Raw genomic sequence first — 26737 nt, forward strand, 5'->3', positions numbered from 1 at the left:
AGTGGGATTTGCTACTAAGGGTGTACTTTACATCCAGCTCACACCGGCTTATTTCCAACTAGCTTGTGACAGTTGTATTGAATTTGTTTTAACAGTGTCAATCAAAGAGGAAGTTGCGGGTAGAACAAACAGCAATGATAAGATCATACTGAATCTAACTTATGCTGCTGTAAAGTCAAAACAGATATTTTCTTATTCTGAAATGGAAAATATATATATACAACATTTTATGGTAATTGAAGAAATCATGGTTAAAAAAATCCAGTTTATCTGACAAAATATAAGTGAAGCAGCAAATACACAAGCATCTGCAACAGAAGAATGTGGGACTGGATTCTCTTATTTGCGATGAATAAACCTCTTTCAGAGTTCACTAAACACATAGCTCAAGTAATCTAACACTCACACGACAAAGAGTGAAGCTGTGAGAAAGGCTTGCTGCTCTGCCACTATGGTGTTTCCTTAACAGAGCAGGAAGTGGACAAAATGAAAACAACACGAACAAAACTCAGGAAGAAGCTCTGATTTCCAAACAAAATATCCTTCTTACACTTTAACAGCCTGCTGGGTCACTACACTAATCCTGACCCCAAACACACGGCAGCACATTGAATTCCGATTTCTAATTTCATCCTCAAACTCGACTCCGATTAATTATTGAACCGCAGCATTTTCTTCTTCTCTTCTGTTTCTCTCTAGAGGGCGTCAAATCGAAATAAAACAATTATGCGTGTGTAATGACACCGGCCCGGCGAGACTGCAAGTCAGAGCGGTGTTTACTAGAATCACAGCCGCTATGTCGACCTCATTCATATCTTCCTCTGCTCATTTCTGCAGCTGACATGCAAGTGCTGCCATGTTTAATTTATGAGTAAGAGCAAGCAAAAATGTGACAAGAGAGATAATCCGTAAAAAAAAAAAAGATGTTTAATGTAGAGAAATGGCCAGTTTGCAGATGTGGAAGGCGTCGTTAAATGATTAAATTTATTCTCAAAAACAAAGTCATGAAGGAGAATAACTACGCTGCAATCAACCTTGCAATCTGATCATCAACACCACAGGAAACTCTCATATCTCAGCTCGTCTGCAAACCAATGTTGAGGTGATCAGCTATGCTGCAGCAAAGCTTGTCCTCTTAAAATGTGCATCTGTCAAGCACTAATCTGCATTTACCGCAGACGAGGAAGAAACATGAGTTGATCATTGCAGTGTGTGATGGTGACAAATCTCTGCGATGAGAATAACACAGTCAAATCACCTCGAGCACCACTTGTCAAATTTCACTTCATGTTTTTTAAAGATATCTGACACATATTTATCTCTAAGTTTCTCAAAAGCCTGATGAAACACTACCTGAATTCAATCTACAAAGTGAATCACTTCAATCCAAAATAGACTTAAAGAAAGAAACCTTTGACATTAAGAGGCTGGAAAAAGAAATGATGTAGAATCAGTCAGTAATTCCCTCTCTCTTCTCAGCCTTAAGACCCAGAATGAGTCACACAGGGGTCTCTTTCTTGACATGCGAAGGTTCAATGAAAAGGAAAACGGGAAAGCTTATGACAAAGATAGGTGCTCCAACTTATTCTGCCTCTGAAATAAATAAAAATTCAGTAACAGCAGCGAGAGTCAAGATCAAGTTCACAATGTTGACAGCAAAAATGTTCCGTCTTGCTTCCCTAATTGAGAAAAATTGTCATTTGAAGTGAGAAATGTGAGAGTCTAAAGGTTAACCACGTCTTGGCAAGAAGTCCGGGCCGTCAAACTTAGCTTGTTATTGCATCAGTTGCTTGTTCTCCATGCTGTGTTTTGTTTGAACAACTATTGTTTAATCAGGCTGTTGGGTGTCACATTGGTCAGCTGGGTGTCACTTTAATTAACAAACACAGCCTTCAACCCAAGGACCAATCAGCAGTATTTCTTCAAATGTAGTTTGAATAATGTCCTTGTTTCTTGCACACAAATGTAAAAAGCATCACTTCTTCAAAGGCAGCAGCTAAAGGAGTGTTTACTCACTGAAAGCGGCGATGGCCAGAATGATGGTGACTACGATGGACACCCAGGACACCCACAGAGCCTTCTTCCGGTAACTTTGTGCTTCGTGTGGCTTCAGACGCATACTGCTCTCCAGAAGACCTGCAGACAACAACACAGGGCACAGTGACCCACCAGATACAAATATAACAAAGAGAGAGAGCAGAATAAGGAAATAGATTCTATAAAGGACACTATCAAATCTTTGATTCACTATCACCATTGCAAGTGCAGTCAGCTGTAAGCTCTGTAAACTAGCTGATGTTAGCTTATTATAAAACTCACTGCCTGATGATGTAGTTACTTTCTTTTCGAGTTGGCTACACTACAAAGTACTCAATACACAAAATATACCAGTATATACCAGCCAAAAGTTTGGACACACTTTCTCATTCAAATGACTTGTAATGTATAAATATTAAATTATCAGCCAGCAGGGTGCTTTAAAATGAAACCAAAATGAATTGGAAATAAAAAGACAGTCAAAGGGAAGACAGCAACTGCACAGGCTGCTGTATGAATAATGTTAGCTAATGTTAACCAAACATTTGTCATATGAATTCTTCTTATAGATTAGGACATGTTTAAAACCTGACATGTGAGTTCAGATACAGTCTACAGTTTACTGATACTTATAACTAGTAATAATGCATAAATCACATTACTGGTGTATTAATAAGTACACAGTAAGGCTTGTTGCTGGTACTTGTAGATTTGTAAAGTGGGAAAACTGTACAATAACCCAATATAAAATTAGTGTGATCAAACTGCAATCATTTTCAAGTGAGTTGAACATATAAACTCCTTTCCCACACACTCAGAGGTTTCTGCTGTGTTTCTACTGCTGTCCACCCTGCCTCTTATAGCTAACATGTGACCTGTGCACCACTCAAATGTATGACAACTGCTGTAAATGTTTTCCTATCAGTCGGGCGTATCTGTGCTCAGGTATTAAATTAATTGAGCACAGTTTGCTTAAAGGACCATTACTGGTGGTTTTGGGTGTTTGAACCACTTTTCAAAGGATGCTGCAGTGTTTCAGAATTGAATCGAGTTTCCACTTTTTCACTTTGGAATGACAAAGAACTTGCAGAGACTTGAAATGTATTCTTTAAAATGAACATCACATCTGATTTGAATTGACAATAATTAGAAGTTTTTCCTATGTAGTAATGAAAGATAGGTCTGAAACATTCAGGTCCAGTCTTCTGATAGCACCTTTATAATCAGGGTTTGGCAGGGTCTTTAAAATGCATTCAGTTCCTTCACAATGACCATCAAAACTGTAAAGCCTATATCAAGTTATTACCCAATCCCAAAAGCAATCCGCTTTTATTCAAAAAAATCTGTCATAACAACACATTTTAGGTAGATCTGTACACTCAGTATTTAAAATGCACATCAAGTATTCAGTTTCTATCCAGCCCTAAATAATTAATCATACACTGTAAAAAATGACTGTGAAATTTACATAAAAACTATGTAAAATCCCTACAGAAAAGTATTGTAAACTCAAAAACATATATTTTTTGTTTAAAGTACAGTGAATTTTTGGAAACTATTAAACAGAATGTTTTTGTTATATTTACAACAACAATATGTGATTACAATCAAATTTATTTGTTAAAACTACAAATATTGGTAACAAAAACAGAGAAATACTGTAATACTCATAACAAAACAATTTAGTTAATTTCACATGCAAATATTGTAAAAACTATAGTTTTAGTCAGTTGTTTTAAAAAATACAAATATATGTAAGTCACTTTACAAGTTTATGCTGTAATTTTAACATGATTGATAAAATGATGCAAATTGACGTAGGCCTATTTAAAATGTTTTCACAAAAAAGTTTTATTGTGAACCTGAGAGGTTACCTATCTATTTAAATATAAAAAATATACAATTTTAATAACATTGCATTTATAATTTAGGCTATTTGTAGCATATTGTAGAGTGTGTGTATAAGACATTCAAATTATTGATATATGCAAAGTAACACTGTTCAGTCCTAATCCTTGTATGCTTTATGTTTCTTTTAGTCTTTATCATTATCATTTTCACAGGCTAAACAACCTAACAGTGCCACCTCTAACCACTTGTACTTTTACTCTCTCATTGTGCACTGAGTCCTCCTAATTTTGAAATTTAAAAGTGCGCAGCTGAAGTTCGTCTCTGATTGGATAATGACGTGAGGGCGGGAGAAGCGCGAACCATTAGCCGTTAGCGTCACTAAGGAGCCAGTGTGCAGTCTGCAGAGCAGAGAACGGAGCAGAAATCTTCGGACCACTTCATTTTAAAAGATTTTAGGACAAATCTACAAGTTTTTTGGAGGGTCTGTGGCTGTTCAATTGGAAGGTAAGCTTCATATTTAGGCTACTCTTTTTTCGAGACCAGACGAAAATGTGTGCTGAAAGCTAGCTAGCTAGCACCAGTCCATATTTAAGACCAGTAACGTTAGCTCAATGTGTGATAACTTAATTCAGCTGAAAAGCACAGGCAAACATTTGAAATCCTAAAAATGATCACCTGCGTCTTTTGTAAAAGCAAATTTGTTACATTAAGAGGCTATGTACTGCATTGCAGAGTACATAGGAATGAGCCTCATTGTCTTTTCAAATGTGCTGGCGCCAACTGTAGTCAAACATTTACCACTTACTCAGCTTTCAAGGGCCATTTTTATCGTGTGCACAATGCACCTGCACCGCAAGCTGCTCCTAAAGCTGTTGTTGCGGATTTAAAATGCGCAGTTTCATTATGTGCCCGCAATTTACACACGGTGAAAGAGCTAGTGTCTCACTTAAATGATCATTTTGGAGAGGGCAGGTCTGTGTCATGTCCAGTAAGTGGTTGTAAGCATGTGTTTACAAAAAAGTCATCATTTACTTCTCACATGTGTAGGAAGCATAAAGCATGCTCCCCTGATGGTATTGATGACATGTACAAGGAAACTCGCCTTCAGCCCCCAAATGTCATTGCCAGTACAGATGATTCAGAAAGCACACATGAAGCCATGCCAACAGCTAGTGCAGCCAGTGATATGCCAGAGAATGATAGTCAGTCTTATCTCAGAAACATGTGTCTCTTTTACCTTAAACTGCAAGGACAGCTGCTTATTCCTGCCTCTACTATACAGACTATTGTTGAGGAGATGCAAAATGTGCACGAGTTAGGTCAAGCCTACACAATAACTAAAGTAAGTTCTTTATTAAAAAATGATATGAGCCTATCAGATGAAGCAGTCACTAAAATATGTGACTGCATTAAAGAGTCAGATTTGTTCTCTGCCTGTCATCAGGGACAATTAAGAACAACATACACCAGAAATCAGACATTCACAAAAATGTTTAAGTACACGGAACCCCAAAAAGTGCTATTGGGAATGGATGAAAACATGACACAAAAATTTGCGTACTACATACCAGTGGCAGAAACTCTGAAGAGCTTTTTGCACTCCCAGTTATGGAGGAATGCACAGCCACAACAGTTTGGAGATCCTGATGTAGAGGTTTTTACGGATTTATATGATGGAAAAATTTTCAAATGTCACCAGTTCTTTAATGAAAACCCTGAAAGCCTCAAACTGATTTTGTATCAAGATTCATTTGAAATTGTGAATCCCCTGGGTTCTGCTAAAAAGACACACAAAGTTCTTGCAGTTTATCTTTCATTAGCAAATTTACCCATTCATTTGCGTTCAAATACTGATAATATGTTTTTAGTCTTGTTGTGTGTTGAGAATGACTTAAAGCGTTTTGGAATAGCCAAAGTTTTCTCAGAGTTGTTGGCAGATCTGAAATCCTTGGAGACAGATGGAATAAATGTAGATGGAAAAACAGTAAAAGGGGGTCTCTACTGCATTGCTGGGGATAACCTTGGTTCTCATTGCATAGGTGGGTTTACAGAGAACTTCAGCCGCTCTCAATATTTTTGCAGGTACTGTGACATCACGAGAAGTGAGTTTGAGGCTGATCCAAATGCCTGTGGTCCTCCACGCACCCCAGAGACGTATGACACAGCTGTTGCTGATCTCCAGGCTGAAAACATCCAAGACGTCAGAGGAATAAAGGTAAACTCTATCTTTAATACCCTTGAGTCTTTTCACGTATCCCAACCTGGTCTCCCGCCTTGTTTAGGTCATGACCTCTTTGAAGGAGTCTTGTCATATGATCTAGCACTGTACTTGAAGAACATTATAAAAATGAAAAAATGGTTCACATACTCACTCTTAAACAGGCGCATCAAACAGTTTAAGTACAAAGGATCTGAAGCACTCACAAAGCCATGTGCTGTCAAACCTGACGGAGCCAAGTTATCAGGGCAAGCCATTCAAAACTGGAACCTTCTGAGATTGCTACCAGTTTTGATTGGTGACAAAGTGCAAAATCATGAGGATGAAGTATGGCAGTTAGCTCTCCAGCTAAAAGACATTGTGGATCTTATTTGTGCTCAGAACATTTCCTTGTCCCAGATAGCATATCTTGACATTTTGATCCAAGAATATTTGGAGTTGAGAAAGATGATGTTTCCTGAAATTCAACTCAAACCCAAGCACCACTATTTGCGCCATTATTCAGCACTGTCGTTGAAATTTGGTCCATTGAGGAGATTATGGACGCTTAGGTTTGAAAGTAAACACAGTTATTTTAAAAGATGTGCCAGACACTTGAAAAACTTCAAAAATATTTGTCAAACATTGTCAGAGCGTCATCAGATGTATCAGGCATATCTTTTAGCTGGGCAAGAATGCAGTAAACTACTGCAAGTGAAGGACAGCTGTGCGTTTTATCCCAACCTCTACAGTGACGCTATTAAACATGCAGTCAGGGAGTTAGCCTTTTCAGAAAGCAATACCACAGTTGCCACAGATATTCAGTACAAGGGCACTGCATATAAAAAAGGACAGTTTCTTGTGTACAGAAATGATGAGTATATGGAGTTTGGTGAACTTCTACTCATCTTGATTCAAAATGACACATCTGTGTATGTTTTGATGGATATCCACAAAGGCATCTTCCTCTCAGAATACCATCTGTATTCTGTGACAAAGGACAGTCTTGGGTTACAATGTATCAACATTAATGACCTGCCTGATTTCTATCCTTTGGTATCATATATTCTTAATGGATTCCAAGTCATTCCACTAAAACACAGTATTGTGGCAAAATAAAGTCCAATTAAAGCTGTTAATTGGACTGTTAGTTTGACATTAATATAAGTGTTACCTGATGCATGTCCCTGTTCTGTTAAGTGTATGTACTGTATATTTTTTCTGTTCTGCATTTCTTCTTCAGTGTAAATATGAGTGACTCAGGGCGAACCTTCCTAGATGTCGCCATCATGGAAGCCCTACCAGAACTTCAAGTAGTAAACAAAAACATCCTGGAAGAGCACTTGCAGTCCATTGGAGTCGAGACGTATGATGATCTACGCTTCGTAACGGAGGCTGATTTGATGACAGTATTAAGACCTGTACAAGCCAGAAAGCTTCTTTCTGTTTGGAAACAGAAATGTAAGTAAAAACACCACAACACACAGCTATTCAACAGCAAAAGCAGACATGGACATTGTGTAATATTGTACAATGTGAATCATAATCTTATTTTTTTGTCATTTAAAGACCAAACTCCCGAGAACAGCTCACTATCATCTGTGGAAGCCTCACCTACCCAACTGCTGTCATCGCTCTCTGTTTCACCCCAAAGTTCATCGTCAACCTCCTCCAGCAGCCTAGGACTTGACACACAGTGGGAAGACAACTTTGAAATTCCATGGAGTAAATTTCCTGAGGAAGTGATGGATTCTTTGGAGAGGGGAAAAAGGCCAGGCCCAAAACTGAGGAGGCAAATGGTCCGGATTGTTGTGACTGAGATGATGGAAAAATGCCCCCATGTAGGTAAAAAGCATTCAACTGATGTTGCAAAGCAAATGGTGGCAAAATATCCCAATTCTCTGCAAGATGTAATAGAGGGCGATATTGTTGGAACAGGCTACCATTCCCTTGTAAAACAGCTGCAAAACAGAATCGAAAATGTGAGGCGCACTTCAACACCCAAAATAAGAAAAAGAAAACATCAGGCTGATGACTCAGACCACACAGATGAGATCCCATTAGAAGAGAGAGCAGCAATGCAGGACACTTACGGATGCATTAAATGGAATGTGAAATTTCTGCCCCGTGAAGAAACTCAAGAGAGCCAGCACCAAAAGAAGGAAAAACTCAAGGAGATGTTCCAACAATCTGATGCCAATCCAGAGGAGGTAAAATGTCTAATGAAGTCCACTTTTTACACACAGCGTCAACATGTCAACCAGGGAAAAAGTATCAAAAGCCTTCGAGAGGAGTGGCCATTTTGGTTTGACGAACTTGGCATGTCGGTCCACTTCAAGGAACTCACTGGGATTGACCTCAAAGAGACATTCACGCGAAATTTGGATTTGAAGGGAAAAAGGCTTCTCAACTACATGACCACAGTTTATGTCACCAAGAGTAATAAGTTCCTTCAGACTTATGCAAGGCTTCAGAGGATGCGGGGACAGCAGAGTGGCTGCTCAGATGATGTGAAAGAGATGGTCCTGCTTCTGCTCAGCTACTTTGATGAGAAGGAGGAGTCCATGTTCTTCCATGTAGAAGATACCTGTCTGGCAGAAGAGGTCCAACTGGAGCAAGTGCCTCTGACACCTGCTGTTATTGTCTGTGGTAAGTCTGTTTCATATCTCTTTTTTTTAATTGCACTGTTTATAGAATCTGTCATGTGAGTGCAGCGCTTATTAATATAACCTGTTAAATAATTTGTTCATAGGACAGTCCTGCTATTCCTCAACAAGGTACATGCTGAGTCTGGATCGGAACCTCATCAACACAAACATCTCCTCCTTCATTTCTGCATTGTGCCTCATGTTCGGGAGCTACTTCTGTTTCAACATCCATTATCCATCTGAGCTGGCTTCAACTCTGGAGTTTCTTCAAAGGTGAGTAAACATGGCATGGCATTTCTCAGACCTGTACTTTAATTAAGCCTAAAATGGCTAAGCTACACAAAAACTGCCTTAATAGTTCCTAGGGCCAAAAACTGCCCCATTGAAACCCATTAAAACCACTATTTTTGATCCCACGTTTATCTTGACAAAAACTAATGCATTCCTTTATGTTAAGATTTCGGTTTGGACCACAGGCTTTCAATTTGTAGTTTTTATATTTGTCCATCAGGTGGCACCACTTTTACCCATTCAAAGCATGCCGCAAAGTTTCACACTTTTTATTGTTTTCTGGAAGAAAAGTGTGTGTGCTATTGATGTCGGATAATGTTGTGTATGTGTACTCACTAAATGCATTTAATGGAAATTATTTAGTTTTTTTTGTATAAAAACAGCATTATGTAGAGTTATGTAAACATACTGGCATTGAAAGGGTTAAAAAGCTAAAAATATAATTAATATTTGATATGTATATTTCAGACTCTAAAAGAGTGACATGTTTAAAGTAGAAAAAAATATCAAAATATACTATTTTTATAGCAGTTCATGGGAACAAGCCACGTTTTGGCTTTAAAAACATCCACGAAGTAAATAAGTTAAGAACACATGAAGTTTTTTTTTTTAACTGATCAATTAAAATGCTTAATATGCTTTTATTCTACAGGTGTTTTTTCTCGATAAACCCAGAAAAAGGAACTAAGGTGGAGAATAAAAACTCGAAGCGTCGTCTCAATCTGAACCCTCGAGTCCTCACCCTGATCCAGGACCTCTCCGATCACGAGTGGCGTTAAGCCTAAATATGGACTCCTTCTGTGCACTCTGACTGTTTGTTTGAGAAGAGGTACTGTTACTTTTCGCTTTGTTCAATCCACAATGTGTATTATGGTAATTAAGGCACAACGTAATTTTTGTTATTTTGCAAAAATACCTTAACAAACGTGCATTCTTATTTTGAGGGGGTACGCCTCTCCACAGATCTGACCTGTAACTTGGCCTGTTGGCATCACGTGATTGTCTCCATGGAGATAGATAAGTTTTATGCCATACTGTGGAACATTCAGAATGTAAACAAAATTTTGATTGAATTGGGTTGTTGTTGTGTGCCTGACACTTAAACTTTGTTTGTTAAAGTTTGTTAAAAATGTCCAGATTTAAAGAGGCTAATCTTCTGGAGTATCTCAACTTGGATTCAGTCATAGTTCAAGAACCATTATATGTAGCTTCTTTGCATGTTGTATCTGTTGAAAAAAATGCATCCAGTTGTTTACAACTATTATTGCTGTTAAATAAATTTCCCAAAAGTGATATTTTTCTCTCGTCTTTTCTCAAGATGTATTTTTGCAGGTTTATACGTAAATTTTACATTATAACTTGATTATTAAAACATAAAAACACAGCATATTTTGAAGAGATTTTATATATAATATACAGAACCATTCCATTTAAAATGCAGAGTTTTACTGTTGTTCTACCGGTTTAAATTAGTTTTTGTTTGATATTTCCCTGTTAATTTTATCATTTATTGATGCACAATTAGCAGTTATTACATGTAAAAAATACAGGAAATGGTCTATTTATATACAACACCGTTATGTGAAATTAACAAAAAAAAAATTGTAGACTTAACAGTTTTTTAATGTGATTCAGCCGTGATTTCATTCACTGTAAATCAATTTACATATTTCGTCTGTAAAGTTGTCTACTGTGCTGCTGTATTTTTTACAGGAATTCTCTGGTAACCACAGCTGCCAGCGTTTTCCTGTAAAAACAACAGTTTTTTTTTTACAGTGTATGATCATAATATTATGGTGTCAGTCAGAGGTTATATCTTCTCTCTTTGCACGTAGTTTGGGATACTTGGTGGCAACTAATAGAGACACATTTTCTCCACAGCTAAATGAATATTAAGCGTAAACAGATTTCCACTGCATGAACAACACCGGTTTTACGCACCGCGGTGTGCGCCCTGGCCCCGGGGCATCCGCTGAATCTGTTTCTAAACTTTGAACATATTTCACACCGCCTACCTGCGTCCTCTATGCTGTCTGTAATCTTCATCTCCTGGTCCATCTTGAAACCCTCTCCCTGACTTTCGGTGTTGGGCTGCTGCTGCTGCTGTTGCTGCTGCTGCTGCTGTTGTTGCTGTGGGGAGTCCGCCTGCTCGCACTGCCCGTTCACCGCCACCACTACAGCCGGATCCGGGACGGCGGTGGTTTCCGCCGGTGTGGAGTCCGTCATCTTCTCGGCGGTTTGCGGTTCCAATGAGGCACTCCAAAAATGTCACACCTGGGCGAGAAGTGCAGACTTTCAAACGGAGAGAGACCCGGAGACAGAGAGGATGGGAGGGAGGGGGGGAGACTCTGCAGGGCTGCAGGTCCAGCTGCGCCAAACTACACTCTGTAAGGGGAATAATCCCGGAAATTAGAGGATATGGACTTCAAAACAAACGCCTATATATCACCTGAAAAAATATGTGAAACCCACGTGACCCTAATGTGTAATATGAGGGCGTGTGTTGTCATTATGCTGTTATAGCCTCCAGTCAAAAACATCCATTAGAATCATCTTATATATCATCATCAATCATCATATCCAACACTTTTCCTTAGTGTAGGTGTATATTTTACTGTTACCTTCTTATATCCAAAATGCATGTAATGTAACATACTCAAAGTATTATCATTATCACATTTTAGCTTAAACTATTATTGCATCTTTGACTTATAATATTGTTGGATATCAGACTGGTCGTCAAGTTAAACACACTTAAGCACATTTTTGAGGTAGTCTCTCAATTTTAAGCCACTTTATACTTCTACTCCTCTAGATTTCAGAGGTAGATGTTGTACTTTTTAGTCCACTACATTTATTAGACATATATACTGTAGTTACTATAGTAACATTTCAGTGTAAATTACCATTGAAACATATGACGAACTTAAAATATGATGCATAAAGTGGGCTACAGCCTATAAAATTGCTATCTATATACCAGTAACAAAGTTAAAATGCTACTTACACATTACTTTAAGTAATGTAATAGTCTATTGATATTATACATAACATAACAGACTATATGCACTTTGATAGCCTGCTTTAAAATATTCTGCTTCTTTTACTGTAGCCTACTTTAAATTAGGCTGTAGGTCACATTTTGTTACACTGTGAGAAAAAACTATCTATCTGTAATTGAGTTACTTTATATTGCTGTAAGACTTAAATGTGTTCAGGTAAAATACATATAGGCCTATATATTATTTTCAAGAAATCGCTATTTAATTTGAAGGTGAAAACCGGAACTATCGTGTGTATGCTGAGAAACTTTACAGAAGATGTTGCGCACAGTCTGGACAAGCAACAGAAAAAACATTCGCAAGTGTCCAAATTCGCGTCGCGGTGAAAACGCAACACCTGGACTCTAATTACTGATAATTGACTGAGTTTCTTTCATCATTTTGCTTTGCATGGCAACGGGAATTAAAATCTGATATTTCAAGAGTGTGAAGTGGAACAGATGATGTTTTGGGTTGGAAACAGGAAAAGTAACGTGACTCCTGTAACGGGTTGCTAAGATACAAAGACACTTAATAAGCATGAAGACTTATAGGTTATTCTGCATAAAAATGGAAAATACAACCATGTGGGGATTTCATGTAGCTTATTCTCTTTATAAATGACATAAAACATTCGCTTTGTGTATGAAAAACAATGTAGAGTGAATTCATTGACGTAGCCTGTATGAAAAATAAAGAAATAAAAACAAATACTTCAACAATGAAGCCCCTTGCTATAGCTATTGTGCACATCCCAGTGGTATATACAGTACAGACTGGATAAATCAACCACATGAGGTTTTCTCTGAGGGTTTCTTGTTGCAGCCAGTGTGCAGATACAGCCTGGAGAACAACAACAAGATATTTGAGATGTTACATTCGTCCAGATCAAAACAACTCACTCCCATTAGGCAGACAGGTTGTACAACCTCAGCACACATTCAATAAGCAAATGTTTAAATACAGTATATATTCATCTGGTTTTGTTGGACTACTTGAGGCAGAACAGGACTTTTGATATTGGTCTCTGCTTCCATTTAGTGGTAGAAAGTGAGTAATGCAGGCCAGAGGAGCTCCAACATGTAGTGTTTCTAGTGGAAATGTTTGCACCATAGCAACACAAGGGAGTCAAATATTATCTGATGTTTTATATTATGATAATAAAGAGGAGACATTTCCAGAAATGTATTAGAGAGGTACATCTAAAGCCACATCTTAAGGAATAACAATCCAAGCTGTCGTCTTGTTCTTTTGTTATACTGATCAAATATCGATATCTTGACACTCCTCAGTTTTTGCTCTACTTGTCCCATAGGATTCACCCAGTATACAGACACTTGGTGGCAAATAACAGAGAGAAGTGACATTTGACAAAGGTTTGGATTAAGAACATACATTACATACAGTCTGGAGTCTTTTCTGTTCTGTGCAACTTGTTGTACAGTGTTTACAGGTTTTCTAATCAAATGATTAGAAAAGCATTTACTTTGTATTAAAAGTTGAGCTTTATGCAAATGAGGTTTTCAAGTGGTAGTGCGGAGTCAGTTAAATTTTCACTTTTATGTACAATTTGTAGTCTACTGGTCTGTAAACAATAGAGAATGCTTTACACACCTGAAAAAGGTGATAATACTACTGTTAAATGTGTAAAATACACTGGGTTTATACCTGGATAATCCACTGGGTAACTGGGGGAAATGCCATGAAAAGGGCTCTGAAAGTTATGGTTTAGCATAAACTTTCAAAGATTCAAGAACCTTTATTGTCATCTCACCACAGTATATACTTTTCAGTTTCAATGCCACCTATGAAGAAATGAAATTGCATTTCCTGGGTTTGGTGAAAAGGTAGCGTAAATGCAACAGGTATTAAAACTATAGAAGAATTTCAAATGAAGATTTAAAAACATATTTTAAAAAATAAATAAAGAATAGAGAATATAGAGAATGTAAATAATATAGTGTGCAAGGTTGAACTGGTACAGGCGTTGAAAAACTATATCAGCCTTCAAGAAGATAAATATTTATTTAGCTACTGTTCTACAATACAGAAATACCGAACAGACAGTACAGTAGTGTAATTGACCATATGACTTTATTGAGGTAGTAAATTTTAAATAAGTAAAATTAGCAGCACTTTACTCATTTGAATCTGGTACAGGAACATACATGTAAAACCAAAATTCAAACAAGTAATTTCACTGTGAGAAAACTGACATTTTGACTTTTGAGGTAAAACTCTAACAGGACGCTCAGCAGACAGATGTGACCCCTAGTGGATAATCCAGATGATGCAGTTGTATTATTGGCTTTGTTTTCTGTGATAAATCAACTAGACATCCAAGAAACAGGTTGTAGGTTGGTGCTAAATAAAAATAATACATCTATAAAGACCAAAAATGTGCATTTCACAAGAGCACAAACCACTGATGTTCCTACACCTCTCCATGCTCTACATGGAGAACTAATTGACACAGTGCAGGATTATAAACACTTACAAAACTCATGTCAAACATCTCGCTCAAAAACTAAAAATTCAGATGGGATTCTTGTACCGGAACAGAGCTTGTTTCTCTTTTCAGAGCAGAAAACACATTATACAATCTACCATCCTGTCCATACTGGATTATGGAGATATCTTCTGCTCATGCTGCTGCTATGCTGGGTCATTTCTTATATCCAGTTTGTTGTACAACTGCTGAGGGTTGGTGGATGTGGGTGGAAGATGGTGAGCAAGCTGTCTGTATCTGTGTATTTGTAGTGTACGTTTGTTATGTAACGATGTCTTTGTATGTATGTGTTATATTTTGTATTTTGTGTTTTTTAAGACCCCCTTGAAAATGAGAAGCTACATCTCGATGGTCTATCCTAATAATAAATTCAATTCAACGTGTGTGCTGCCACCACCGTCCAACCTCTGGACGCTATCTCCCACAGCACAGTCATCACTCTCACCACTGTGAGTTATATCAAAAGGTCAGATGGTCGTCACTGACAACTAGAAGACACCAGCAGACCTGTGTCTTCATTTACAAGGCCTTGCTATCTCAGAGCTGATAACCATGACACCAGATCACAGAGCAGGTCGGCTTTAAACGTTCCTCATACAAAACACTGAGCTGGGACAGACTGGTTTCCACTAACACCTTACTACTGGAATGAACTGCAACACAGTGTGTAAGTGTAACCTGTTCTCAGGTCTCTCTAACAACACAGATCTTGATCTCAATTAGATTATCTGAATAAATAAAGCTTAATAATAATAAATTGACACCGTTTCGTTCACACACTTTGATTTTCTGTGTCTTTTTCCTTATTGTTGTTTGATCTAGTTTTAAGACCCAATTTCTGTACAAGAATTTTTTTAAATTTCTGTATTAAATTGTTAATTGTTTGGGGATGTTTATCTCCCTTGGTGGTTTGGATGGTTAGAGGAGAGTAATTATATGCACATGATGTATTGTAGATGCAAGACTATCAGAAAACAGCATCAATGAAGAAAAGGTAACGCCTGTGCACTTACTTCAAGCCACAAAAGTTTGATGATGACAATATTCTGATCCTACTTTGATCTTCGTCAGGTCAGAATGTTTTGAAAGTGGAAACCACACCCATATTTGTATATCATACGCACCAGTAGGCTGACAAATTTTATGATGGCAGGTGTGGTTAACCACCCAAACCGTCCAGGATGATAAACAACCCAAAACAATTTATAATTCAATAAAGTATATAGAGACTAATACATAGAAAAAAAGCATTAATACAAAAGCCATACTTCAAATTGTTGAATTGTTAATTGTATTGGGATGTTTATCATCCTGCCATCATAGAGCTTGTCATCTCATTTTTAAAATATATATATTTATATTTTTTTTTATTGTTTTTTTATATTTTGTTGTTATAATTTATATGTCTTTTTTATATATATTTATTTGCTGTTTTTACTGTAATGAAGCCTCCAGCCAAAGTGTTTCACACGATTGTACTTGTATAACCGGAGTGACAGTAAACATGTTGAATCTTAAATCAGCCTGTTGGTGCATGATGTATAAATATGGGTGTGTTTTTCTATTATTTTTTTTTTAATATTCTGATCTGACGAAGATCCAAGTAGGATCGAAATGTTGTCATCATAAAACTTTTGTGGCTCGGAATAGGTGTGCATGCTTTACTTATTTTTTTCTACAAACTTTTTTCCATCTCCTTATCTATAGAAACCATCATGACAGGCTGTGGCATTAAGACAATAACAGGAAACACTTAGGCGTCATCATGAAATAAAGATGACAGAAAAGGCACGACTTCACTTTCACTTAGTTGATATATTCAACATGGTAACAAGACAAAGGGTAAAAGTAATAATAATAAGAATACATCAAAAATAATAATGTAAAAAAATAACTTAACAGAACAAAAGACAGATAGCTGAAGTCTTTGGGGTCTGTTTTCTATTTTTGTTTGTTTGTTGGCATTGCATGTTGTTTTTATGGCATTTTAAAAGTGTATGGTTGTATTTGTAAGTGTATATGTATGAGTATGAATGTATGGCTACGTGTGTATATAGATATATGTATAGTTTTATATTTCTATGATCAATCATGTATAGATATATTTCTATTTTTACTAATGTAAATTCTGCTTTTATTCAGTTGTTACCTGTCAGCATGAATACAAATCAACTCCAACTCAACTCAGAAAAGGTAGGCAATAAAATCACATTTCTTTGAAAATAAATCGTGGAACATACTAACTGTATGTACACATTTTGTATTGTTTATAAGTTGGATAGACTCAAAATACTTTCTGAATTCAATCATGAAAAGTTCAAACGATGGGCGAGACCTGGAGAACTTGAATTTATGGCTATAAAATGTACCCAGTATTGACAGCCTGTTTTTTTGTTTTCATAGTACAGTAGTACATCTTTGGCTCTCCAGCTTAATTGAATGTGTTGGTTTGAGAGTCGAAGTAATCCATTTTTTTCTCAGTATCCTGATGTACACTAACATTCATAAATTACATGTTTGTCACATTTGTTATTGATATCCACAAATCTTGGTGGGTTATACTATATTATGCACAATTCTGTAATGTACTTATTTCAATTTGTTGATGGATTCACAAACTTTTATCCAACATGTCACAGAATGGCTTGTTGTTGTTTGCACCGCCCGCCGCTGCTGGCGCTGTTTACAAAACGAACGACCGGTTTTTAAATCGGCTGCTCATTTCGTCCTTCCGGTGCCCCCGTCGCCCCCGCTCCCCTCCCGATGCTAGCACCGTCGGGCTTGGCTGTGTGGGAGCGTAATGGCGGTGCACCGGGGACCCTCCACGAAATGGCTCTTCACCCGGGAGCAGCTCGAAAACACGCCGTCTCGACGCGGCGGGATAGAGGCTGACAGGGAGCTTTCTTACCGGCAACAGGCCGCCAACTTAATCCAAGATATCGGCCAGAGACTCAACGTGTATCCTTTCTGAAACTGCCCGGCTTAGCTGCAGTTAGCATTAGCTCGTAGAACGGCTCGTCACAGCTCATATTTTAACTCTTGGCACACATTTAAAATCCTTCTTTGTCATATTCAGAGTCCTTTCTGACAATATGAACCTTTTAAATCCGCTAACAAGAAGCGGAAACCCCGCTGGAGGTGTTGAGGCCTGCATGCTAGCTTAGCTATTGTTGTGTCCCTTTTGACAGTACATTCTATTGTTAGCTTTGTGCCTAATGATATCATCTATAATTGATAACTAACGCTGGTTTTATGTGTTGTTTAAACGTAATCTGGTATTTAATTATGTCTAACTTGTGTTGTACAAGTTGAAGCTAATGACTGACGTTTGGTTTTAACTTGCAGGTGACACGTTTTCCTAGCTGCCAAGTTTCTGCTCTCATATCTTTAAAACTTATGTGTTTCATTCATGTTATATGCCTTAACTGTTCATCCAGCTCTCAACTGATAATCAACACTGCTATAGTATATATGCACAGGTTTTATATGATTCACTCCTTCACCAAATTCCATAGAAATGTAAGTACAGCTGCACTGCAGTGTTGGCTGATGCCATAATTACTGGTGGTACCAGCTCTGAAAACTCACTGAGGTTTTTTTTTTTTTTCCCTTTTCTCCACAGATCATTTCCCAAACTACATTGTTCCTGGCAGCTAAAGTTGAGGAGCAGCCCAGGAAGCTGGAGCATGTCATTAAAATAGCCCATGCCTGCATTAACCCTCAAGAGCCTGCCCTAGACACTAAGAGCAATGTAAGCAAAGAATGAGTAAAAAATACACTTTGGTTTCCGAGAAACTGACCAGATGTTTGTTGTTATAAAGATAATGTCATGCTAATCTGTCTGTGTTTTTACAATGTGGCCAAAACGCATGCTGTGTGAATTACTCAGAGACTTTTCCATGACGCTTATCAAATCTTGACATTTCTCCACCAGTTTGGCACATTTTTGGGGGAAGATGTGTGCCCTGCTGTTTTCACAGTTGTTGGGAACGTGACGCTGTGAGGCTTTGGAGAGAGAAAAGACATCTTAAACTGCAGCACAGCAGGACTGATTAGCTGAGAAACAGAAAATGAATCAGCACCTAGTTCGATAATTACTGAAATGCTAGTTCCTCCACTTGTCTTTGACTTATATGATGGCAAATTTAAAATTTGAGGGTCATGAACTGGTTGTTGGACAAAATGGGCGAGTTGAAGTAGTTGCCTTTGCCTCTGGGACATTGTGGTTTCACAATTAACTGAGGTTTAATAGACCAAATCAATAAAGCCAATAGTGAAAATAATAGTTGCAGCCTTTGCTACGTATCATTTATAGGAAGTAACGTTGAATCCAACACTGAACCGACTTACTGTAATCATTTGTTTAAAGGAGAAAGGACAAAGATAGTTTTGGAAGCGGTGCGACTGTTAACGTTTACAGTCTTGTGTTATGTGTCAGAAGCGTGCATCCCCTCATGGTTGACAGGATTGCGCCACAGTTGTGTATCCTCACTCGGGGCAGTGAGATGTCATGATTTGAATGTCCCCAGTCAACCTATCGCAGCGTCACAACTGTGGAGTTTCACACAGCTCGTAGCTTCCGCCGTCCCCTCGCCTGCTAGATATGAGCTGTAACGTAAAGGCCGTTCCTTTCCCACAAGTTTATTAAGTCATCCGCTCACATCAAAGCACAGACACATGTACCAGTATAAGTGTTATCTAATATTCTTTTATCACAGACCTTACCTTCTGGGCTAATTCAGATTTGAGTGATGTGCAGTGATGGTGAACATTTATTCCATACATAAGAAAGCAGCACAGACTCTTTAAATTGAAAGACTGTATTATGTAAATGTATTTTAAAAAAAAAAATACACAAGTGCCGTCTTCAGATGATGGTTCTCTGTTAGCCTTTACAGCTAATTTCTGCTGCTGATGTTTGTATTTAAATGCTGATAAGAATAATCCGTTCCTAGTTGATGGGAAGCACATTTTAAATTCTTCATTGATGTTTTTCAGGCATTCCAACAGCAGGCACAAGAGCTTGTAGCACTGGAAACAATAGTGCTGCAAACGCTTGGTGAGTTCAATCTTCAGTACCGCACTCACTGTGTGATATATGCTGTTTGTCCCTCGTGTCGAACTGCTTCACTGCTTTCTACACGCAGCCGTTTTAGCAGCATTATTTCCCCCCAAAAGGAATGTATGCAAGTACCACCTGTACATCAATTTTGAGGTCGGATATGTGAAATTTGCATTTCCAGATATTTAACAGACGACACTTGAGGTTTTCCTTCAGTTCCTTGTTTTAAACAAATGTCGACCACAATATCACCCTCGAGTTCTGCTTTTCTGTTGTTTCTCACGTTGTGCTGCCACCAGTGGCTGATTATCTACATTCAACATCTTGATTGCAGGTTTTGAAATAACAATTGATCATCCACACACAGATGTTGTGAGGTGTTCCCAGCTAGTGCGAGGTATAACTTTCTTTATCTTGCTCATTTTATATTACTTCACAATATCTTTAGCTCTGTTTTGTACCATCATTTTGTGCAGGTGCAATTTTGGAACCAAGCTACAGCTACATGAACTATATTGTCTAATGTAAATGTACATAAATGCTCATGGTAGCATATGAATGCTTTAGCAAAGTATCAACTCACTTCTAAAATGAACTTTCTTCTTCTTTTACAGCAAGCAAGGATTTGGCACAGACTTCCTATTTCATGGCTACCAACAGGTTATTATCCTGTTCCCATTATTGCACTGTAATGGCACACTATAGCTTCCTGTCCTGCAGGGTCCCCCTTCCTGTGTCCAACGCCCTGTTTGCGCCTTGACCCTGGGAACCCCCACGTGGGGAAGTACCGTCGAGGCTGCTGTGTGCGGTGTATTGTACAAGGGCTCTGTGTTGGCACATAGGGGTTGAATGCACAATGTGGAGTGTAGTGGTGCTGTTTACCTCTCAAGGTTGTTTGGTACGGAGTGCATATGTCTAAAAACACACTCAGATGGTAGCCTGAATATAGATTGCCACTAAAGATTCTTAAACTTATAGCGTGTTTTGGTAAGTATAGCTTACAGTTCTTTTTTAATTTTTTCATTTTTTGCATATTTTTCACCCCAAACGAGCTAACAATGAAAGACCAAACTATACTGCAAACTGAATGCGTGTTCTATGGGGGTAGGTTATGAGCTTTTATGAACATCTTAGAAACAGAACACAGTTGTAAAATGCATTTATATCTTAGCTTTGTCTTTTAAAGAGGAAACGATTGTAGCAGAAAAGCTTTTTATTTTTGCTGATCTCTTAATTTAGTTTTTATTGTGTATTTTAGTAGCTGATGCTTGGTGTTTTTCTACTTGTTTTACAGAGACTGATAGTTGGATATGTGAGTCTGGGAGAGTGGTGTTCCCAGCAGATGACGGTAGTCAGGAGCTTTACAGTTGTTTTTCTTAATTTGAGTGAGGATGAAGCCTAGATTAAAGTTTAGATCTGTTTCCCTTTTAAAATAGTACTTAATGTCCTACAAATCAGTCAACATCTAACATAATGAAATAGAAATATCTTTAAATTATTTGTAATGTGTTATTTTTGATGGATTTAAAATGTAATTCTTTGTATTTATCAAGCTTCACAGAGTAGGAAATAGTACTAAATAGTGTAAAATTCTCAGATTGATGAAGATGTGGTCTTACTTTTAGGATAAGGAGTAAAAGTTCTTCCAACTTTATGTGGGAGAGCTCAAGAGTTGCTGCAATCTGTTAAGAGTCGCCAGGAGTACGCAGCACGTTCTGTTGGAAGTTATTAAAAGATGCATTTTTGACAGAAATGTATTATTTTTGTGACTGACATTGTGCTGCATACTCTCTGGGTATGCCGGGAAACTGTAGCTTAGCAACAGTGATGTTTGAGTCATTATAGCTACTACTTTTAATTATATGCATTTTTTATTAGTTGCTTGTCAGTGTTACAGCCGTCTGTACAAATGCTTTATTGGTATAATTGATAATAAGTGTATTAATTTTAACATATGTTTGCATAGCATATATATAACCTTGATAACTCTATGACTCACTTTTACCTACATACATATAGATGTGGTGCTATTTATTACTAATATCTCAAAATGCAACTGATATAAAAACTATACATCTTAATTTCTACTATGTGGTTTAGATAGTTGTGAAACTCAGAGGGGTAGTTAATCAGTGTGTGAAGCTTCATAAATGACTCAAGTCCTACTCTGAGGAGGGAGCATTATTAGTCATAGGCAAACTTTCAGTGCGAGTCTTAATAGTGATTCTTACACGCTTGATAAATACAGCACCTGTTTTTTTTTGTTTTTTGTTTTTTTAGCTTTCACCACCATGCTGGTGGTTGTATCTTTTACTTAAGAGCCAGTTTGCAGTGTAGTTTGGGATTCAGGGTGCAGGGGAAATTAACCGTAGAAGACTTGAAGTCTAATCGTTTGTCTTGGCTACCAAACATCAGTGTTTCTCAGTCTTAACGCTCCGTCTTTCAGTGGTGACAGTTTCTTTGCCTTGAAACGTGCTGTCAACAGTAATTTTACACTGAAACAAGTTTTGTGTCAATAATTTTTACCTCATTTGAGAAGAAATTTCCTGAAAGTTACTTATTGCTCACTAAGAGATTGAGAAACACTGTTTTTAATGTTTCACAATTTCCCCTTTTTTTTACATTAAAATCAAATTAATAAAACGGCCTAATCCAGAATCAAAACATCTCTATATATTTTTTCATATGTGATCTAAGCTTCAAAAAAGTGAATTTGGTCTCATTCAGGCATTTAGGAATATGTCTTAACAAAAATGTCTTAGATGTTCCAGCTTTGCAAGGTAAGGATGTGTGTATGTGATGTGAGAATAATCTTCATGAGTTGGATTGTCTGTTTAAGATGTTTTACTGCCAATATTTAAAAAAAAAAAAACCCTTCAGCTAACAGTTGTATCTTTCTCCTGTCTTTCTTGTCTACCCCCACAGTTTGCACCTCACCACCTTCTGCCTGCAGTACAGGCCCACAGTTGTCGCGTGTGTGTGCATCCACCTGGCCTGCAAGTGGTCCAACTGGGAGATCCCCGTTTCTACAGATGGCAAGCACTGGTGGGAGTACGTGGACCGCACCGTAACGTTACAGCTGCTGGATGGTAAGAGCTTCTATCATCTGCTCTATTCTTCTGTTAGACTGGTCATTTCAGAATTACTGCATGGTGTATTGTGTATCAGAAAAAATGTGTTTTAGAGATGTAGAGGAATTCAGGGGTCACTTTTCCAATAACTCAAAAATAACCAAGTCAGTTTATTACGCTTTAAAGGACCAATGTGTAGGATTTAGTGGCATCTAGCAGTGCGGTTGCAGATTGCAACCAACTGAGTACCACCCCCCACCTCCTATGAAAAAAAAGCGAAAGGTCCTCTCTAGAGCCAGTGTTTGGTTTGTCTGTTCTGGGCTACTGTAGAAACATGGTGGTGCAACATGGCGGCCTCTGTAGAAGAGGATCTGCTCCCTATATAGATAGAAAGGGCTCATTCTAAGGTAATGAAAACACAACTATTCTTATTTTCAGGTGATTATGCACTAATTAAAACATACTTATGGATTTTAAAAAATTCTACACACTGCACCTTTAAACCTGAAGGTATCTGCAAAATAAGTATCAGTTTAAAAATGTCTGTTATGTGATAGTAAACAGAATATGTTCAGGTTTTGGAGTGTTGGTGGGACAAATCCAGCAATTTGAGACTTTAGTGACAGTGTGACAGACGTTTTTCACTATTTTCTCTCATCTTTTTATAGACCTCAAATAACCAACAAATAATTATTTGCAGCCCTAAAGTGAACGTCTCTGAATATGTGCATCAGAGCCTTGTTATAACGATCCCTCTGTCTGCCGTTGTACTCTGACCTTTTGTTTATGAGGAGTGGAAGATGATTAAAAATGGAGGTGATAAAAATGCAGGTGAATTGAAAAACGGTGATAAATCATCAAGTGATTTGATTAATTTAAAGCCGATTTGATTAAAACAGTTGTGATATGATGAAAACAGAGCCATGTTTCATCATGTTCCCCGTCTTACATTTATCATTCACAACACAACATTACCTATATCATTATAGGCAATCACTTAAGGAAAGTGGACTCAAGTGTGGGAGTAACAAAAATTAATTGAAAAAAATAGAAGAAGAAAGTAGAGGGGGGGCTGAATCCAGTATTTGGAAAATACCCCCCCCACCCCAGTCTCTGTATCTACCTGGCAGCAGGCCAGGTCTGCAAGTTTAGAGCCAAAAGCTCCATCAGTTAGTCAGTGGGCGTGGTTTTTGATTGACATTTTGAGTGGAAGTTACAAAAATTGCTTGCTGTAAACAATAATTGGCAGTTGGGTATTGTGAACACAGCCCGTCAAGTTTATCAAATCAATTGACAATTTATCACTTTATTTTTCAATTCACATACATTTTCATCAGCTCCATTTTTATCAATTCTTGTTACTTCCACCCCTCATATTTGTTAGTGTGGTTATAATAATATAATAATAATCAGTGTCTCCATAAACAAAAGATTATAGCAATTTTGTCTCTAGTTTTGAAGGTGAGATCAGGATCTAACATGTCAGAGCAGAGAAAATGTCAACAGAATTTTTTGCTAGTTGAACAAAATGTCTTAAATTATGGAAGCAGGAACACAAAACAGCTGTCCCTGGTCTCCTCTACTAAAACTGCTTTACTGAATGTAGTTATTATATTATCATCTCAGCCATGACCCTTAAATAAAGCACACAGTGTTTATACAAATCTATTTGTATGAAAGGAGTCCACGCTGTAGAGAGCTGGTCACTGACATGCTCGTCTTCACTGTTTTCAGAGCTCACACATGAGTTTCTTCAGATCCTGGAGAAGACGCCCAGCAGGCTGAAGAGGATACGAAACTGGAGAGTAAGTCATAAATACTTGTCGGGCATATATGAGGACAGTAGAGAATAAATGTATTTAGCTTGACTGGTACATGTCAGCACTAACAACGTGTCTCATGTTGAATTCTGTGTTTTATAGGCCATTCAAGCAGCAAAGAAGCCAAAGACAGACGGCTCGACAGTGGACAGCCCCTTCCAGGGGACGTCCTTAGACAGCCTTCCTGGTGTCAACAACTCCTTCTTCCCCTCCACCTCAGCGTCAGACTCTGCAGAGATGCCCTCTCTGAACGCCATCGCAGCCCCTTTCGCCTCCTACCAGCCCATGAGTGACCCGTCAAAGAGCTGTGACTATGACCCGTTCTCCCAGCCCGCCCATTCAGACTTCACAGTGGTGAAACACGAACACAAATCAGCCGGGGGCTCCAGTAGTAAACACCAGCAGCTCGGCGCGAACGCTGCAGCTTTTTCACGGCCGCAGAAAGTCTTGACTCTGGAAAAGTACAGAGAGAAACACGCAGCGGAGCTGGCTTTGCAGAACGGCGTGAAGGAGGAGCAGAGCACAGACATGTACGCGCCTCCTCCAGCTCTCTCCTCTCACCACCACAAGAAACGCTCGCAGTCACAGCAGGCCAACCAGTCGAGTGACAGCAGGAGAGAAAAATCCAGCTCTAAAAAGCCTCGGCTGCCTCCTTCCTTCTCCGAGAACGGCTCCGCCACCAGCGAGGAGCTCAAGATGAGAATCAAAGTTTCGTCAGAGCGTCACGGAGGTTCAGAGCAGGGCGGGGCTCTGCCTGGAAAAGACAAGCACAAAGAGCACAGCAGCCACCGTCACTCTAAACACGGCCACTCGCACGCTTATTCCCTCAGCGGAAACAGCAGAGGGACAATAGACAACACCTCCTTATCTATAAGAGCTCCCAGCAGCCACTGCAACGACGGTAGCTCCTCCAGCTCGTCTCGTAAGAGGCCTCACTCTGACGCCGGCAACCACAACCACCACCACCACTCGTCCAAGAGCAGCAGGAGCTCCAAAGGGGGCATCAGCTCGTCCCACTACGCATCAGAGAGCGGCCAGAGGATGATGGAGCACCACGGCCACGACGGAACCAACGGCATGCTGACGTCTAACGGCCAACACACTGATTACAAAGACACTTTTGACATGCTGGACTCTTTACTAAGTGCCCAAGGAATGAACTTGTAACCCTCAGAGAGTCCACAGTGTTGTCTACAATAAGGTATTACCATGTTTAATAGAATTTTAAAAAATGAATTTATTTGTCTTAAGTTATCTGAATTCTGCATCGCCCTCAGTCGTGTCTACACACTGATTATTGATGATTCTTAAGCTGTCAAAAATGTAAAATTATATGCATAGAGCTGTGTACTACTAGCTTGCAACAAAAAAAAAACAATGAAAACTTTAAAGAACGCGGCTGGAAAAATGGGATTTTAAACTTTTCTTTTAACGCGAGCTGACATTATGATTTTAACGTGCATGTTTTCAGTCACAAAAGGGAAGACATAGCTAGTGTTCGCAGCCATCGTGACAGTTTACAGACAGTTAATGTATGTTTTTGTTTTGTTTTTTTTTTTTTAAATGACATTTTGTTCCACTAAAAATCTCAGGTCTTGAACTTTTTTGATATAAGAACGACTCTTCCTCTGTTTGGGTCTATTACCTGTATCTGTGGAGATGTATCACCTCGTCCGTTTGCTGACGAAGGCGGCAGAACTTTGGTATCTGTCTGAGGAAACACGGTCTGCTTACTTTTTTCAAAGAGTGCATCAATAGTTCGAAAAAAGGAAAAAAAAACAATACAAATGTGAGCCCAACTCCATTTGCTGTCTATTTGCTGTCTATTGGGACTTCCAAGGCCGCACCTGAACTTAATGTGCAGACTCATTATAGAGCTACAAATGAAGTTTACGTTACATCTTCTGTGAAAGTGCATTTAAGATATATCGACTAAAATCGCAAAAAGGCCTTGTGATTGTACCTCGTCAATGGCTATTCAGTATAATAATGTAATTAACTATCAGAAAATACAGATCTCTAAAACAAGATTGTGTATATAGGACTGTAGTTCAGATTTAAAACTGTTGGTTTATTACATCAGTCCAAACTTTCCTCCATTCAGTGTATCATGAGATCTAAAGCAGACTCTGTATTGATGAACATATCCTCGATTTGTGTATTGGGAGCCCAAATAAAGGTGTAAAAGTGATTTTTACACGTCAAAGCTA

At 38.3% G+C, this 26737-nt stretch overlaps 3 protein-coding genes across 5 annotated transcripts in view; 2 read left to right on the forward strand and 1 right to left on the reverse strand.

Annotated features, from left to right (window-relative positions):
• Positions 1-11512, reverse strand: part of LOC121892240 (transmembrane protein 163-like) — a 31676-nt gene extending 20164 nt beyond the window's left edge. The window contains exons 1-2 of the mRNA XM_042405149.1: positions 11040-11512; positions 2017-2136 (exon numbers count right to left, since the gene is read on the reverse strand). Coding sequence (XP_042261083.1) covers positions 2017-2136; positions 11040-11250 — 331 coding nt within the window. The 5' untranslated portion in view covers positions 11251-11512. The remainder of the gene's footprint in view (positions 1-2016; positions 2137-11039) is intronic.
• On the forward strand, positions 3756-10317 carry LOC121892239. Its single transcript, XM_042405148.1, has 6 exons — positions 3756-4392; positions 5971-6103; positions 7329-7546; positions 7655-8734; positions 8838-9006; positions 9677-10317. Exons 3-6 carry the CDS (start codon positions 7336-7338, stop codon positions 9801-9803), a joined length of 1587 nt encoding a protein of 528 aa, XP_042261082.1. The 5' UTR covers positions 3756-4392; positions 5971-6103; positions 7329-7335; the 3' UTR covers positions 9804-10317.
• A 5780-nt stretch (positions 11513-17292) lies between the features above and the next one.
• Positions 17293-26737, forward strand: LOC121892272 (cyclin-T2-like). 3 transcript variants are annotated; one of them, XM_042405216.1, is made up of 9 exons: positions 17294-17532; positions 18012-18093; positions 18197-18325; positions 19573-19633; positions 19971-20033; positions 20251-20296; positions 22562-22725; positions 24442-24512; positions 24630-26737. In XM_042405216.1, the coding sequence occupies exons 1-9, from the start codon at positions 17375-17377 to the stop codon at positions 25692-25694; spliced, it is 1839 nt and encodes a 612-aa protein (XP_042261150.1). In that variant the 5' UTR covers positions 17294-17374; the 3' UTR covers positions 25695-26737. The 3 variants fall into 3 exon arrangements, 2 of the variants coding, with proteins under 2 accessions (XP_042261150.1, XP_042261151.1); XR_006094363.1 differs by lacking the exons at positions 24442-24512; positions 24630-26737 and having other exon boundaries at positions 17293-17532; positions 20251-20623; positions 22562-22647; XM_042405217.1 differs by lacking the exons at positions 22562-22725; positions 24442-24512; positions 24630-26737 and adding an exon at positions 20931-20952.

Source organism: Thunnus maccoyii, chromosome 24 (genome assembly GCF_910596095.1).
Source record: "Thunnus maccoyii chromosome 24, fThuMac1.1, whole genome shotgun sequence".
Classification (NCBI taxonomy): domain Eukaryota; kingdom Metazoa; phylum Chordata; class Actinopteri; order Scombriformes; family Scombridae; genus Thunnus; species Thunnus maccoyii.

Coding starts and splice junctions, on each gene's coding strand:
- LOC121892239 (XM_042405148.1), top strand. CDS start 7,336: ATGAGTGACTCAGGGCGAACCTTCCTAGATGTCGCCATCATGGAAGCC. Junction 8,735..8,837: donor ACCTGCTGTTATTGTCTGTG/GTAAGTCTGTTT, acceptor ATTTGTTCATAG/GACAGTCCTGCTATTCCTCA. Junction 9,007..9,676: donor ACTCTGGAGTTTCTTCAAAG/GTGAGTAAACAT, acceptor TTTATTCTACAG/GTGTTTTTTCTCGATAAACC.
- LOC121892272 (XM_042405216.1), top strand. CDS start 17,375: ATGGCGGTGCACCGGGGACCCTCCACGAAATGGCTCTTCACCCGGGAG. Junction 20,297..22,561: donor TATTTCATGGCTACCAACAG/GTTATTATCCTG, acceptor CTACCCCCACAG/TTTGCACCTCACCACCTTCT. Junction 22,726..24,441: donor AACGTTACAGCTGCTGGATG/GTAAGAGCTTCT, acceptor CACTGTTTTCAG/AGCTCACACATGAGTTTCTT.